A 17,811-nucleotide genomic window follows, 5' to 3' on the forward strand; every position below is an offset into this window, starting at 1 on the left:
TTTTTTTTTTTTTTTTTTTTTTTTTTTTTTTTGAGACGGAGTCTCGCCGTGTCGCCCAGGCTGGAGTGCAGTGGCGCGATCTCGGCTCACTGCAAGCTCCGCCTCCCGGGTTCACGCCATTCTCCCGCCTCAGCCTCCGAGTAGCTGGGACTACAGGCGCCCGCCACCACGCCCGGCTAGTTTTTTGTATTTTTAGTAGAGACGGGGTTTCACCGTGTTAGCCAGGATGGTCTCGATCTTCTGACCTCGTGATCCACCCGCCTCGGCCTCCCAAAGTGCTGGGATTACAGGCTTGAGCCACCGCGCCCGGCCTAAAACTGTTCTAATCTCTTGATCCCTCTGGTGTCTGACTGTAGAACTGCATTTCTTGAATGCTGCTTGCCTCTGCTTTCAGCAGCTTCTGAACTCTGATGCTGATCCTGTCAGTGCTCTGAGTCAGTGACACAAAAACCAGTTTTTCTGGCACCTTCCAGACAAGCCAAAATGTTGTATGCATAATCCAGTCTTTGTTTCTATCCCAAAGGAGGAGCCCAGCCTTTAGGGTTTCCTCCCCTTTGCTCTTCAGTATGCCATGTAGGGGGTGGGGCCTTGAAAACACTGTGAATGTTCTTACCTTTTTTGCTGGAAATGTATATATATATACACACACACATATACATACATATATATATATATTCAGGAAACCAACTAGTAAATTATGATAAGTACACTGGACAACATCATGTGAAGACGTTATATATATCTATATCTATATATGGGTGTGTGTGTGTGTGTGTGTGTGTGTGTGTAGTTGTTGTTGTTGTTGTTGTTGTTTTTAGACAGGGTCTTGCTCTGTAGCCCAGGCTGGATGCAGAGGTGTGTGATCATGGTTCACGGTAGCTTTGGCCTCCCTGACTCAAGCAGTCCTACCTCAGCCTCCCCAGGAGCTGGGACTACAGGCATGCACCACTATGCCTGGCTAATTTTGTATTTTTAGTAGGGACGGTGTTTCACTATGTTACCAAGGCTGGTCTCGAACTCTGGCGCTTAGGCAATTGCCCACCTTGGCCTCCCAAAGTGCTGGAATTACAGGCATGAGCCACAGTGCCCAGCCTGGAATGCCTTCTTAGTTTACAGTGGACTTCATATTATAGCTTCTCAGCTGATCTTTAGAGCCCTCACAGAAGCATTCTGGTCTATCTCTTGTTAATTTGAGGTGTCTGTGAGGGGGAAAGAGACCTGTGGCTTCCTCGTCTGTCATCTCGCTAACGTCACTCTCCCTTGTACCTTTTTTTAAGAGCAAGGAGAACATTCTTCACCCAATAGAGTTCTTGTAATACCCTCACTGGCCAGATCAGCCTCATGGATCCACTTCCAACCAGTTACTACAAGGGAGTAGAATTACCATGGTTTGGCTTATGTTAATCAAAATTCATGAACTGGGGTCGGTAAGGGACCTGACCTCTCCTAAATCCCATCGTCACTTGGTACCTGAACAAAATGTCTTCCATTTGTAAGAAAAAAGCAAGGTAATGGTTTTTGGGAGACAACCATTATACCTATCTTAAAGTGTTCACTTGTTGCTTGTCTCTTTTAGAGCCGAAGAGATTCCTCTGAAAATCTTGGCCCACAATGGCTTGGTTGGAAGACTGATTGGAAAAGAAGGCAGAAATTTGAAGAAAATTGAACATGAAACAGGGACCAAGATAACAATCTCATCGTAAGCCACTTATTCAGATTAATCATGCCCAATAATGGAACACCTGAGCATTTTGATAGGTCCAGTTCATTCACCTACTTTTCCCAAAATGGGAATATAATCATAAGTGATACAATTATCTCCATCATCTTTTTTTTTTTTTTTTTTTGAGACGGAGTCTCGCGCTGTGTCACCCAGGCTGGAGTGCAGTGGCGCGATCTCGGCTCACTGCAAGCTCCGCCTCCCAGGTTCAGGCCATTCTCCTGCCTCAGCCTCCGAGTAGCTGGGACTACAGGCGCCCGCCACCTCGCCCGGCTAGTTTTTTGTATTTTTAGTAGAGACGGGGTTTCACCATGTTAGCCAGGATGGTCTCGATCTCCTGACCTCGTGATCCGCCCGCCTCGGCCTCCCAAAGTGCTGGGATTACAGGCTTGAGCCACCGCGCCCGGCCCTCCATCATCATTTTTTTTAAAAATACGTAAATACTTACCAGGTAGACATTTTTCACTATGGATGTTATCTAAATCACGAGTAAGATTTGAAATAGGACGGCAGGGGTTCTACACCACCGTGTGTTGTGAGAGAATTGAGTCTTCCTCTTCGCCAAAACTTGTTTGTGATTTTCCTTTTTTTTTTTTTTTTTTTGGCATTTTATTTTTCCTGTTGAAAACAAAATTTGTCTTTTCTTCTTACGGGTCAGTTTGCAGGATTTGAGCATATACAACCCGGAAAGAACCATCACTGTGAAGGGCACAGTTGAGGCCTGTGCCAGTGCTGAGATAGAGATTATGAAGAAGCTGCGGGAGGCCTTTGAAAATGATATGCTGGCTGTTAATGTAAGTCCCTAATGCTTTCTTCTCTGCTGGTTTTCACATGTGTTTTCAGGTAGTGCTCAAGGCTCTCTTAAGAATAATTGTCATTCAGCTAATCAGGAAGTGCCTTAGGATAGGTATGCAGAATTTTTCCTGACTTCCTAGGATAAAGGCATTAAAATCATCAGGAAACCGACTAGTAAATTATGATAAGTGCAGGGGACAACATCATGTGAAGACATTAAAATTATAACTTTGAAGACTGACATAAGGAAAAGCTTATGATGTAATGTTCATTAAGAAAAGCAAGAATGACTCTGTGTGGTGGCATGCATCTGTAGTCCCAGCTACTCAAGAGGCTGAGGCAGGAGGAGCACTTGAGTCTTGGGGGTTGAGGCTGCAGTGAGTGGGCATTACGCCTCTGGACTCCAGCCTGGGCAACAGAGTGAGACCCCATCTCTAAATAAATAAATAAGAAAAGCAAGATATAAATGTATGTAACTAAAGTTACAATTATGTAAAATAACATGGATCAGAATGACTGGAAGGCTACATACAAAAATGAAAATAGCTGGCTTGTTAGAAAAGTGGGATTTTTTTCCATGTATGTAGCCTTCTGAACCTTATGTAATATCGTCCTGTTCCTTTTTAAATTTTAAAAATGCGGCCAGGCGCGGTGGCTCAAGCCTGTAATCCCAGCACTTTGGGAGGCCGAGATGGGCGGATCACGAGGTCAGGAGATCGAGACCATCCTGGCTAACATGGTGAAACCCCGTCTCTACTAAAAATACAAAAAACTAGCCGGGCGAGGTGGCGGGCGCCTGTAGTCCCAGCTACTCCGGAGGCTGAGCCAGGAGAATGGCGTAAACCCGGGAGGTGGAGCTTGCAGTGAGCTGAGATCCGGCCACTGCACTCCAGCCCGGGCTACAGAGCAAGACTCCGTCTCAAAAAAAAAAAGAAATTTTAAAAACGCATGCTTTAAAGTTAACTTCTGATTTTCCTCCCTTGCTTGCTGATCCGCACTTTTAGATTGTCTGATAAATGTTGTCAACCACTTGAGCCTTTACTGTGTATTTGTAGCAGACTCAATTAGGTTTGTCCTTCCTGTGATTGCTACTTAATTTTTATTCTTAATGGGGAGACGCCGATCTGGCATTCAAAAAAAAAAATCCTTTAAAATATTTGGCCATCAGCAAAAGTCCAGCTCAGCTCAGAGGAGTAAATTTTTTCACTTTTTAATTAGATTTTTCGGACATATACAGAAGTGAAAAGGATGCTTCAATAAGCCCTCATATACCCATAATCCACCTTTTGCAGTTATCAACTCACCGTCTGTTTTGTTTCCTCTAAATCCTCATCCACATCCACTGTTCATACCTGTTGGATGACCTTGAAGCAAATCTCAGACCTGATAATATTTCCTAGAGAAATAAATGTGGACAAAGCACTCTATAGATTAAGCCCAAGTCCCTCACTGCAGCACTTTCTGCTGTACCCTCTACTGCAGCCCAGAATCTGTCCCCACCTCACCCCGACCCCCACCTTAGCAGCCCACATCACGTGATAATTATGGGGCGTGATGAGAAGAGCTAGAGCAGGAGACTGCAGTGTGGTCTTCTCCCCATGTTTGGATATATTTGTGGAAGTATCATCTGACAATCTCATCTTCTTCCTGTGGGTTCTTGACATCTTATGATAAACATCTCTTTCTGTGAACACCTGGAAAAGCTACAGAAGGGTCTGAGTGATTCATACATCTTCACCTGAGCTTACCACTTAGGTTCATTCATGTCTGTGCCAAAGTCATGCACTGGTAGGTGAATAACAAAATTACCACATCTTATAGACAAGATGAGGTAAAGACGAAGGATATGAGCCCTGCTATTCCAAACGTTCTTTAAAAAAAGGCAAGTTACAGAGTGAATGTAGCCAAAAATAAGAAAATAGAAAATGTTAGGAAATTGCTTCATGTTCAGGGAATGGGTGACCACGTTCCTCTGCCTCTGAAGACCTGTATGGTTAAAACCCCCCCAGCCTGTGTGACCATCCCCATGTAGAAATGTAAAATAAGCAAGCAAGATGATCACAAAGCCAACAACTAAATAGCAGAGAGACAAAGTTGTAAACCATCCCTAAGCTGGATAATGGAGTTTACGTATGTGGGACTTTACATCATGTGAAGGATCTGATCTTTCCATGGATAGAGTTGGAAAACACTGTTAATCCAATTTGTTTTAAACAGTCATTCAACGAATATTTATCGAGTACTTACTATGTACCAGGCACTGAGAACACAACACTAAGTAAGACAGTCTCTGTCTGCAAGGAAATTCTGGACTAAAAGGGGAAGAGGTAACTAAACAAGCTGTTCACATACCATGTAATGAGTGCTGGCATAGGGAAACAGGAGTGCTGGAGAGCACAGACAGGGCATTCGAGCTGAGCTTTGGGATGAAAGAAAGCTTCCTGCATGAAGGGTCATCTCTGCTCAAGTGAAACCTGCAAGTCAGTAGGACTTAGCCAGGTGAGAAAGGAGAAAGGCACTTCCTTGCCTAGGAAATAAATAGCATGTGCAGGGGCTCAGAGGTATTTAGGGAACAGGACTGACCAGGTTGGAGATGAAGGGTTAGCAGGGGTGAGGCTGGCAAGGTGGCTGCCATCCCCAGGAAGGGCCTCATTTTCCATGATAAGATATGTAGACATGCCCAAGGGTGGCAGAGAAGCCTTGAAGGAACACCATGGTCAGGTTGAGATGTGGCACCCACCTCTGATACAGGGTAGGAAGAGCCTGGGCAGAGCTGATTGGGAGACGCTGGTGCCATTCAGACAAGAGAGGGAGGTTGACCCAGGCGTGCGGGCCTCTCTGGTCTCCTCCCTTCATCTTTTTTCTCCATTTCTATTCCCAGCAACAAGCCAATCTGATCCCAGGGTTGAACCTCAGCGCACTTGGCATCTTTTCAACAGGACTGTCCGTGCTATCTCCACCAGCAGGGCCCCGCGGAGCTCCCCCCGCTGCCCCCTACCACCCCTTCGCTGTAAGTAGCTCAGCTTGTGGAGGTTTGCTTATGCGCTGGGCACCTCCAGGCAGCAGCATGACTCTGCTATGTGGAATCAGAACGGAAGCTTTCATTTAAAGGCCATGCTCGAGTAGAGATGAATCCAATGTAGGTTGAACTCAACATTTCTTAGGACTTCTTCCTAACGGGCAACTAACTTAATATTAAACCATCCTCTAAACACATGTTCTTAAATATAGTATGTCACAACTAGCAAAGAAAGAAACTCACAGCAAATTCATCAACTAGAAGCTAATTTATTATAAAAAAAGGACTTGTTAGCTCAAATAAGAACATTTCTTGAGTGTTGGTCATTTGTTAAAGTATATAGGGTACCTGGATGATTCTTAGAGAGATATATATCTACATACATACATGTGCAGCTTCTACCTATGTTTACAAGTCAAATGTATTGTTTATTAATAGGCAATTTTTAAAAGAAAATATTACATACATTGTTTATATCTAAACACTTAGCACAATGCCTGGTATTTAGTAAGTTCTCAATAAGTATTTGTTCACAACAGAAGAAATGTGAATTTTATGAGTGTTTTACTTACTGTTTTCATTCATAAGCATTATTCAAGATTAATGCATTATCAAATTGGGGCTCAGGATGCTTGACAGCTTTTTTTGATTCCTAATTTTTCTCTACACAGACTGCTTATTTTTAAAGCAAACTTTCTTTCCCCCAATGTTTATGCTGTTTAAATGGGAAGAATTGGGTGGGTGAACATTGCCTCAGCCATTCCGTTCTTTTGAGAAGTGCTTTCTGGGGTAGGCTTCCCATTGTGTGAATTCCCAGTCGTTTTTTGGGTTATCAGTAGAGAGACAGGATGAATCCCCTGTGCCATCCTGCCAACAAAATGCAGTCACACACTGACACCCACATCCTCAGTCACATATATGCACACATTCTGCATTCCTGCTTATATATGACTCTTCTGAGTCTTTTTTTTTTTTTTTTTTTTTTTGAGGTGGAGTCTTGCTCTGCGGCTAGGCTGGAGTGCAATGGCACAATCTTGGCTCACTGCAACCTCCGCCCCGGGTTCAAGTGATTCTTGTGCCTCAGCCTCCCACGTAGCTGGGATTACAGGCACGTACCACCACACCCACCTAATTTTAGTAAAGAAGGGGTTTCACCACGTTGGCCAGGATGGTCTCGATCTCCTGACCTTGTGATCTGTCTGCCTCGGCCTCCCAAAGTGCTGGGATTACAGGTGCCTGGCACCCTGAGTTATTTATAAATCTCTCCATACCACCTCTTTAGTTAAATCCATTTCCCCTTAAACTGAAGGAGGGGACTGACACTGAGCCTTGTGTGTTGAGCAGCCTAAAGATGCAGTACAAGGGATTGTGGCAGCTGTCAGTCACATGGCTGTGCCAAGCAGTAAGAATAGCTTGAGAGTTTCACATCCCCATATTTTTGCTGTCAGATCTGAGAATGGCCCAGTGAGTTACAATTAAGTGGCATTGAGGCACGTATCATTTCTTGGGAGAGAGGCGGTACATACAGCCCCACAGAAGATAACCTCAAACGTTAGGCTACCCTCTCAGTATAGGTAATATAAGTGGGGAGAGAAAAAGAGCATAATAAATTAGACCAATTCTAAAATTGGTAATCTAGGCCAGGCATGATGGCTCACGCCTGTAATCCCAGCACTTTGGGAGGCTGAGGTAGGCAGATCACCTGAGGTCAGGAGTTCAAGACCAACCTAGCCAGCATAGTGAAACGTCTTTACTAAAACTACAAAAGTTAGCCAGGTGTGGTGGTGCATGCCTGTAATCCCAGCTACTTGGGAGGCTGAGGCAAGGAGAATCACTTGAACCCGGGAGGTGGAGGTTGCGGTGAGCTGAGATCATGCCACTGCACTCCAGCCTGGGCGACAGTGTGAGACTTCGTCTCAAAAATAAATAAATAAAAAAAATTAAATTGGTAATCTCAAATATAGGAGTGAGCATGCTACAACCTGAGGACCAAATCTAGCTCACCATTTATTTTCAGCAATAAAGGTTTTTAGGGGACACAGCCACGGTCGTTTATATACATATTATCTATTCCTGCTTTCCCCCTGTAGTGGCAGAGCTGAGTAGGTGCATACAGATCACATGAGCCACAAAGCCTAAAATATTTATGATTTCCTTCTTTACAGAAAAAGTTTGCTGACCCCTGAACTAAATTTAACAAGGAGATAATTTTTCTTTTGATAGCAGAATATTTCTAAACTTGAAAATAGGTTTTGCCAGTTGGAAAGCTTCCTTTGCATCTCAGATTTTTACTAAAATAGTAGAATAACCATTTTGCTAAAATATGTGGTTCCTGTTATTCATAAAATAGGTTTTAAATTAAAAATTGTTAAACTAAAAACAAAACAAAACAAAAACAACCAGGTAATTCGGATCTTGATCCCATGGGTCAATATTAGAGTAGATTCTAATCCAGTTGCCCTGACTGTCTGAGACATGATAGCTTCTGCAGACATCTCCTTCATGCAGCTGCAGAAGTGCAGGTCCAACGGCATGGAGACGGCCCTCACTGCCCACCTGTGCAGGACCTAGGCTATTCCTGGAGCAATACCTGGGAAGTCCACACCACAGGCTTGTAGGCTTCCCTGGTGGGCCCAGGACTCCTGAGAACAGCAGCATAGGGTGGTGGAGACACTTTAAATACTGACAGTGTTGTTTTCCTGTCACATAGGCATTCAGATTTCAAGGAACCAAGATATTTCTTGGTTGCTTTTATATATCACAAAGCTCTAATACTTTTGCTTTTACCATCCAAAGGTCAGGGAGTCTGTGTCCCTCCTTATAACTGGCTCATCCACACCTAGGTTGGTCTCCGAACTCTGGAATTTTTAATACATATGTGTGTATATGAAAACTTTACCACTTTTTTTTTTTTTTTTTTTTTTTTTTTTTACTGTTTTTCTGGTTATAAAAGTAATATGTGGATAGTATTTAAGAAGCAGGGAGTATGTACTTTTGAATTTTCAAAAAAAAAAAAAAACAAAAAAAAAAAACCACATTTCTCTGATCCTAAAAACAAACAAAAAAAAAGCAGCAAATCATACAGAAATGCAGAAAGTGCAAGTTTTTTCTTAACCTAGATATAAGCAGTGTTTCTGTGTAGGTATGTGCATGTGTGTGTGTGTGTGTATATTTATACGTGATTTATAGTTTTTCCCCCAATTTTTAACTCTGGAATGGAAATCCTTGTGTGTATACATCTTGATTCATTTATCCAATTATTTCCTCAGAATAATTTCCTGGAAATAGAATCAAAGAATGTGTACATTTTCTATGCTGATACATAGTACACAATTTTGATACAAAAAAGGTATATTACTTTTCATTCCCATCAAGAGTGTGTGTAACAGAGCAGGACTTTTTCTTCCACACCAGCACTCCCAATTATTCCTCACAGTCTGATATTTTAAAATATGCGGTTTTTAAAATTATTATTATATGACTGAAAAATTTTGTATTGGCCATTTTTGTTCTCTCTGATAAGTTGCTTTCTGTATTTTTGGCCCCTCAGTCTATTGAGAAGTAATATAACTTAGGTTCTAGAGCAGACTGTGTGCATTTGAATTTCTACACTGTCACTTGCTGTTTTTAACTTTGAGCAAGTGACTTAAGCTCTTCAGATCTGGGAGAAATAATAGTACCTACATTAGGGGATGGTTATGAGGGTAATTAAGTCAGTTAAAACCTACATACAACCGGCCGGGCGCGGTGGCTCAAGCCTGTAATCCCAGCACTTTGGGAGGCCGAGACGGGCGGATCACGAGGTCAGGAGATCAAGACCATCCTGGCTAACACGGTGAAACCCCGTCTCTACTAAAAATACAAAAAAAACTAGCCGGGCGAGGTGGCGGGCGCCTGTAGTCCCAGCTACTCGGGAGGCTGAGGCAGGAGAATGGCGTAAACCCAGGAGGCGGAGCTTGCAGTGAGCTGAGATCTGGCCACTGCACTCCAGCCTGGGCAACAGAGTGAGACTCCACCTCAAAAAAAAAAAAAAAAAAAAAAAAAAAAAAACCTACATACAGTAACTGCTATGTAAATCGTAGCTGCTATTATCATCATCTTTTTATTTCATCTTTTTCTTAATGATTCATCATAGCTAATTACATATTAAGGCTGCTAACCGCTTGTCATGTTGTAAATATTTTCAACAAATATTCTCTTTGCTTTATTTGTGGTGTCTTATGTCATAAATAATTATATGTTTTATATTATATATATATGTTCATTTATATATATTATATATATTATATATATGTTCATTTATAGTGAACAGTATTATATATATTATATATATGTTCATTTATAGTGAACAGTAGTTCATAGTTCAACTTAAAATGCCAACTTTGTCATACACAGAATTCCCACTTAACTATATATGTAGTTCACTATATATATATATATATATATCTATATATATATATCTCGAATGAACTTCTGTTTGAAGTTAAATGTAAACATTTCCCTTTAGCCTTACTTCTTTCATCCAAATTTCACCCAATACCCCCTCCCTAGAAGTGTAGTAGTTATAAAAAAGTTTTCTCGGCGTATATACAAACATATTATTAAAAAATACAAATGAAATTATGCTGTACACAGGGAATTACAACTTTTGTTTTTACATATTATGGGCATCTTTCCATAGCTAGACCTAGTTTTATTTAATGGCTGCATAATATTCCATTAAATGAGTTTATCATCATTTTTGTAACCAGCACACAAGTTTTACACATTTGGGTTGATTCCAAGTTATTAGTATTACAGACAATGTCAAAATCAGTATCTTTACAGGCATATCTTGAAGATACTGTGGATTCATTTCCAGGCCTCCATAGTAAAGTGAATAACATGATAAAACAAGTTACACTTTTTTTTTGTTTGTTTCCCAGTTCATATAAAAGTTGTGTTTACACTATACTGTGGTCTGTTAAGTGTGCAATAGCATTATGTCTGAGAAGACAACAATATCCATACCTTAATTTAAAAATATTGCTTAAAAACGCAGACACAGAAACACAAAGTGAGCATGTACCGTTGGAGAAATGATACCAATAGACTTGTGTGACATAGGGTTGCCACCAGCCTTCCAGTTTGTAAAAAACACGATTATCTGCAAGGTGCAATAAAGCCAAACACAATACAGTGAGGTGTGCCTCTACATAAATCTTTGCACAAGTGTGTGAGTATGTATATCTGAAAGTAAATTCTCTAAGACTGGAATTATTATTTCAAAGCGTATATGTATTTTAAATATTCACAGATTTCTCTCCACCAGAATTCATGCAGAAAACTTAAAAATTAAGGTAGTAAAATGATTGATATTTTCCTTTTGAGTTTCTGACCTTTGACGTCATGCTAAGGAAAAAAGCCTTCTCCCATCCAAGACTGCAAAAATAAAATATTCTCCCGTATTTTCTTTTTCTTTGTGTAAGAGATTGTGCTATGTTGCCCAGGCTGGAGTACAGTAACTGTTCACATGCACAATTATAGCACGCTACAGCCTTGAATTCCTGGGCTCAAGCAATCCTCCCGCCTCAGCCTCCTCAATAGCTGGGACTACAAGCACTTGCCACCACACCTGGCCCATGTTTTCTTACACTAGTTTTTAGTTGTTGGCTTTGGAGGATTGTGTATGTCTGCAATTCATGGGGAATTTATCTTGACTTATACTGAGATACAGATCTGGCTTTATTTTTTAAGTTTTTAACTTGATTTTGTTCATTTATATTTTCCTATGAAAGTATAAATTTTTTCCACTTAATTTTTCTTTTTATGTGTATTGATATAAAGTGATACAAAACAGACTGTTGCCTTTTAAATATCCAAACTTGTGGTTACTTCTCTCTCTTAATTTCTTTAAAAAAAAAAAAATATATATATATATATACACACACACACACACACACATATATATATATATTTAGTTAGTTATTGAGATGGAATCTTGCTGTGTCGCCCAGGCTAGAGTGCAGTGGCATGATCTCAGCTCACTGTAACCTCTGCCTCCGAGTTTAAGCAATTCTCCTGCCACAGCCTCCCAGCTGGGATTACAGGTGCCCACCACCACGCTAGGCTCATTTTTGTATTTTTAGTAGAGACGGAGTTTCACCATGTTGCCCAGGCTGGCCTCGAACTCCTGACCTCAGGTGATCCACCTGCCTCAGCCTCCCAAAATGCTGGGATTACAGGCGTGAGCCACTATGCCCGGCCTAAGCTTGCTTTCTTAATAAATACACAACCGTATAGTCCAGTTATTTAGAATTAACTAAACTTTTACTGGTTTCATTGCTCACTGCAGACAGCTTCTTGTGTTCCACACCCTATCAATTTTTTGAGTTATTTATTTGAATTTTTTGTTGTTAAATGTCTGGAGTATTTTCTCAAACAAGTTTTAACAGAAATAGCACGAGTATGATTCCTAAACTTTTTCTGTATCTGAAAATGCCCTTCTTTTTCCTTCACATGTGAATGAATTCTGGGTAGAAATTCTTGGGTCGTAGTTCCTCTATCTGTCTGTCTGTCTATCTCTCTATCTATCTAATCTGTATCTATCATCTTTCTAGAGACGGAGTCTCTCTGTCACCCAGGCTAAAGTGCGGTGGTACATTCTTGGCTCACTGCAACCTCCACCTCCCAGGTTCAAGCGATTCTCATGCCTCAGCCTTCCAAGTAGCTGGGACTACAGGCATGTGCCCCCACACCTGGCTAATTCTTCTATTTTTGGCAGAGATGGGATTTTGCCATTTTAGCCAGGCTGATCTTGAACTCCTGACCTCAAGTGATCTGCCTGTCTTGGCCTCCCAAAGTGCAGGGATTACAGGCGTGAGCCACCACGCCCAGCCCATAGTTACTTTAGAACTCTAAAAATGTTACTTCTAGCACTGTTTCTTTTGTAGATATCTTTTTTCTTCTTCTTCTTCTTCTTCTTTTTTTTTTTTTTTTTTAAGAAACAGGGTCCTGCTCTGTCTGTCATCTAGTAGGCTGGAGTGCAGTGGTGTGATCCCAGCTCACTGCAGTCTTGAACTCCTGGGCTGAAGCGATGCTCCTGCCTCAGCTTCTTGAGTAGCTGGGACTACAGGTGCACAACACCACGCCTGTCCTTTTTTTTTTCCCCCTGGTGTCTATAAGTTTTTTTGCCTTTTGTAATAATTTGCCTGTACCCTTGGAATTCAGGAATCTGAATCTGAGTGCTTTGATCTAAAGATCCGTGTTTTTCTTTGGCTCAGGAGAATGTTTTCCTTCCGTAATTAATTTTAGTGTTGCTTCTCTGCCATCCACTTTATTTTCTCCTTATGGAGTTCCCACTCCAGAAGAGGAGATTTATAGCAAACCTCACTCTACTCTTTGTGTCTGTCCACTTCCCACTCTTTGTCTTGGTTTTGTGTGGTTTAACAGTCCCGTGCACTGATGGGCTTTTCAGCAGTGTCTTCCCTACTATTTACACGTCCTCTACTGAGTTTTTACTTAACCATGTTTTTCATATCCAGAGTCACTCTGGTTCTCTGATTGTTCATTTCTCATAGCAGTCTATATACAAATCATTGAGGCACTGTCCTCTTGAATCTCACTAGGAGATCAAATCACAATTTTGTAAAAAGCTCTCCCTTCTCCCTCCATTCACTCACTGGGGTCATTCGCTTGTCTTGTGCAGCTGGGCTCCTCTCCTTCATGCTGCTGATTCTTTATATATGTCTAATGGATTTTAATTGTCCATTTATATATTTAAATGCACTCAACAGCATAATTACAATCCTAAGGGGAGTTTTTTCTTAGCATGCTCCCCAGACCCCACCTGAACCAGTGAGTTTAGAATGTCCCAGGGGAGCTCAGCAGTGAGTGCAGTGGTTTAGATCTTGGGCTGCAGAGGCAGACACAGAGATCTGTGTTAACATCTTGGCTCTACCTCTTGCTGGCTCACCATTTCCTAGCTCCCTCCAGCTTCTAAGGTTGTCCCGTGAGAACACACAGAGCAGGACAGGCAACTCCACTTAAGGAGACACTTTGACAAGCTGGCATAGAGCAGTGCACCATCTGCATCTTAGAAAGCTATGTCACAACACTGAACCCTCTGGCCAAGTCGTCGCCCCTTCCTAAGGCCCATGTCCCTGGTGCCCAGAGGGAGCACCTGCCAGCTTTGCAGTCTGGTATCACTCTGTTATCACACTAAAACTATTTAAATATTTGAACATAATTCATATATATGCTTTAAAATGCTAGCAAACTGAATTCAACAGTACATTAGAAAGACCATTCATCATGACCAAGTGGGATTTATCCCTGGGATGCAAGGATGGTTCGACATATGCAAATCAATCAATGTAATACATCATATCAACAGCAAAATTAGTAGAAGAAAAGAAGTAATAAAGATCAGGGTGGAAATAAGTGAAATTGGAATGAAAAATACAATACAAAAGATCAATGAAACATAATTCCTATGCCTGGTCCTTGCCCTCTGCACTCTCCCCTTTCCCACCCTCCACTCTTCTCATCCCCTGATTTCTTCATGCTTCAGAATATCACCTAAATTGTGTATCAGATGGTCACACATTGCAGCTTGAACCCTGCAGTTCTCCCAGGAAAAGGAGGCTCTGCTGTTTATAATTCCCTTTTCTAATTTTCACNCACTTTTTTTTTTTTTTTTTTTTTTTGAGATGGAGTCTCTCTCTGTCACCCAGGCTGGAGTGCAGTGGCATGATCTCGGCTCACTGAAACCTCTTGTCTCCCGGGTTCAAGCGATTCTCCCGCCTCAGCCTTCTGAATAGCTGGAATTACAGGTGCCCACCACCATGCCTGGCTAATTTTGTATTTTTACTAGAGATGGGGTTTTGCCATGTTGGCCAGGCTGGTCTTGAACTGCCGACCTCAAATAGTCCGCCCGCCTCAGCCTCCCAAAGTGCTAGGATTACAAGCGTGAGCCACCGTGCCTGGCCTCAAATGCCTTTTGAATGAATGAATGAACAAACCCTCACAACAATACTATAAGAACTAGATATTATTTGAGTCTGTTTGTGGATAAGGCTCAGAAAGGTTAAATAATTTTATCCAACTTGCAGAGGTAGTGGTTCAGAGACTCAGATCTTCTGACTCCAAAAATGAACTTCTATACACAGGGGCTAACGGCAGAGCCTTCGCTGCAAACAAGCTCCTAATTGCAGAGTTCAAGATTTTTTCCCTGTGACAATTTTCCAGCTGTGACTCATGAATAAAAGAGAATTTGTCCTTTTTATCCTTTGACAGCTAATTTTAAAGATCTCTTTCTTACCCTGAGTTCCTAGGAAGTCTAAATTTGATAGTATTTATGTGAGAAGTATTTGAACCCCAAATAGGAGCTACACTGTGGCTTGTCTATTCCCGGCCTCACATGAGTTTTGTAAGGAAATGGTAAGTCATAGTTCAAAGGAATTACTATTTCTGCGGTGAGACCTGAAGGAACGATTCTTCAGGCGGGAGGAGGGCTGAAGTGCCCTTTTCCCAGAGTTTTGTGCAGAGGAGTTGCATGAATTCTTCCCCAGCTCTTCATGGCCCAGGACACGGACCTGCAGAGAAAGCTCTGGAGCTGATGTTCTTTCCAGGGGGTCCTTAAGAAAGAAGCAGAGCCAAGAGAAACTGCTTCACCCACCTTCCTGCAAAACTTGAGGCTGCCAGGAGACTGCTGATCTCTTAGCGCCCTCTTGTGGGCGTGAGGGACCGCTGCAGCCCCTTTCCAAGTCAAAGCAAGGCTAGCACCACAGCCATGTTAAGTAGAGCTCTGTCGCCGGCTGCGTGGCTGGTAACCTACAGCTCCTCAAGTTGTTCACATCTCTGCCTTCTCCCTCCAAGCTCAAAAAGGGCAACGGTTTCATTTTGTCCCTATTGGGTCATAAGGCAACGTTCTAACCTTCAGGAGATTCGGGGGATGGAGGGCATGCCCGTCACTGTGAGATTTGCTCAGGGGTCCTCAAATGAAAGCTGGGCCACCAGACTCCAAGCCTCGGCCACGTCTGACCGCTGTTGGAATCGTCTTCCTGGGGGACTATCTGGCAGGGTGGGCCTGCGGGAATTGGTTCCATGGTGCCCAGAGCTGTTCACCTCCTTTCCTGGAGCAGTGATGTCAGTGTTGACCCAGCCTTATGTAAAGCACAGCTAACGATTCTGCTGACTCAGGTCAGCGTTCTGCCTGTAAGAATATATCAGACCAGGCGCGGTGGCTCACGCCTGTAACCTCAGCACTTTGGGAGGCCGAGGCAGGTGGATCACTTGAGGTCAGGAGTTCAAGACCAGCCTGACCAACATGGTGAAACCCTGTCTCTACTAAAAATACAAAATTATCTGAGCTTGGTGGCACATGCCTGTAATCCCAGCTACTTGGGAGGATGAGGCAGGAGAATCACTTGAACCTGGGAGGTGAAGGATGAAGTGAGCTGAGATCACGCCACTGCACTCCAGCCTAGTCTACAAGAGTGAAATGCTATCTCAAAAAAAAAAAAAAAAAAAAAATCAAATCAGACAGTTTCCTCTCATAGGACTCTTGTGAGGATTAAAAGAGTTTATGAATGGACACAAAACATCTATGTTAGTATCTAGTACACAGTACTTATTCAGTAAAAAGCAGCTACTTGGCGGGGTGCAGTGGCTCACGCTTATAATCCTGTCATTTTGGGAGGCTGAGGTGGGTGGATCACCTGAGGTCAGGAGTATGAGACCAGCCTGGCCAACATGGTGAAACCCCATCTCTACTAAAAATACAAAAAATTGGGGCCGGGTGCGGTGGCTCAAGCCTGTAATCCCAGCACTTTGGGAGGCTGAAATGGGTGGATCACGAGGTCAGGAGATCAAGACCATCCTGGCTAACACAGTGAAACCCCATCTCTACTAAAAAAAAAAAAAAAAAATAGAAAAAACTAGCCGGGTGTGGTGGCGGGCACCTGTAGTCCCAGCTACTCAGGAGGCTGAGGCAGGAGAATGGCGTAAACCCGGGAGGCAGAGCTTGCAGTGAGCTGAGATCTGGCCACTGCACTCCAGCCTGGACCACAAAGCGAGGCTCTGTCTCAAAAAAAAAAAAAAAAATACAAAAAATTAACCAGGCATGGTGGCAGGCACCTGTGATCCCAGCTACTCGGGAGGCTGAGGCAGGAGAATCACTTGAACCAGGAAGGTGGAAGATGCAGTGAGCCAAGATCATGCCACTTCATTCCAACCTGGGCAAAAGAGTGAAATGCCATCTCAAAAATAAATAAATAAAAGCAGCTAGTTTATAAATTTCTGTTTTCTTAATAGCTCTACTTTTTTTCTGTCCATATCTGCCCTCCTGTTCCCTGCTTCTCTCTCTCCACATTCATTTTCTTTCTCTCCTCTCTCAGTCTCTCTCTTTTTTCTTATGGAGACAGGGCGTTGCTCTGTCACCCAGGCACAGCACCAGTGCAGTGGTGCAATCATAGCTCACTGCAGCCTCAAATTGCCAGGCTCAAGTGATCTTCCCACCTTGGCGTCCTGAGTAGCTAGGACCAGAGTGCGCCCTACCACACACAGCTAATTTTTTATTTTTATTTTTTTTATTTTATTTTATTTTTTTGAGACGGAGTCTCGCTCTGTCGCCCAGGCTGGAGTGCAGTGGCTGCATCTCAGCTCACTGCAAGCTCCGCCTCCTGGGTTCACGCCATTCTCCTGCCTCAGCCTCCCGAGTAGCTGGGACTACAGGCGCCCGCCACCTCGCCCGGCTAGTTTTTTGTATTTTTTTAGTAGAGCAGTGGCCTGATCTCGGCTCACTGCAAGCTCCGCCTCCCGGGTTCACGCCATTCTCCCGCCTCAGCCTCCCAAGTAGCTGAGACTACAGGCGCCCGCCACCACGCCCGGCTAGTTTTTTGTATTTTTAGTAGAGACGGGGTTTCACCATGTTAGCCAGGATAGTCGCGATCTCCTGACCTCGTGATCCACCCGCCTCGGCCTCCCAGAGTGCTGGGATTACAGGCTTGAGCCACCGCGCCCGGCCCTATTTTTGTTTTTTATAGAGATGGGTCTCTCTATGTTACCCAGGCTAGTCTCAAATTCCTGGACACAAGTGATCCTCCCATTTCAGATTCCCAAAGCTCAGTCTCCTTTTACATTTCTCCCTTCTCAGGATTCTTTCCATTCCTTCTAGAATTCTCTGATGGAGCTGACTGATCTGTCTCCCCAGGAACACATTTGCTTGTTGTGAATAGCTCTTGGGTATTGTCCAGCACACTCTGTTCTTTTTCGTCTACGACTCATCATTCCCCAG

General features: G+C 42.9%; 1 protein-coding gene across 11 annotated transcripts in view; it reads left to right on the forward strand.

The window, feature by feature from the left end:
- IGF2BP2 (insulin like growth factor 2 mRNA binding protein 2) overlaps nt 1–17,811 on the forward strand; it is a 190,399-nt gene that overhangs the window by 156,925 nt on the left and 15,663 nt on the right. For 6 of the 11 annotated variants that reach the window (XM_025375002.1, XM_025375003.1, XM_025375004.1 and 3 more), the window contains 3 exons: nt 1,577–1,699; nt 2,379–2,514; nt 5,397–5,525. In XM_025375002.1, the coding sequence (XP_025230787.1) occupies nt 1,577–1,699; nt 2,379–2,514; nt 5,397–5,525 (388 nt within the window). Of the gene's footprint in view, nt 1–1,576; nt 1,700–2,378; nt 2,515–5,396; nt 5,526–9,172; nt 9,176–17,811 lie in introns of all 11 variants that reach the window. The other 5 variants (XR_003118045.1, XM_025375006.1, XM_025375010.1 and 2 more) reach the window with 2 other exon arrangements.

Source organism: Theropithecus gelada, chromosome 2 (assembly GCF_003255815.1).
Source record: "Theropithecus gelada isolate Dixy chromosome 2, Tgel_1.0, whole genome shotgun sequence".
In the NCBI taxonomy this organism is placed as follows: Eukaryota; Metazoa; Chordata; class Mammalia; order Primates; family Cercopithecidae; genus Theropithecus; species Theropithecus gelada.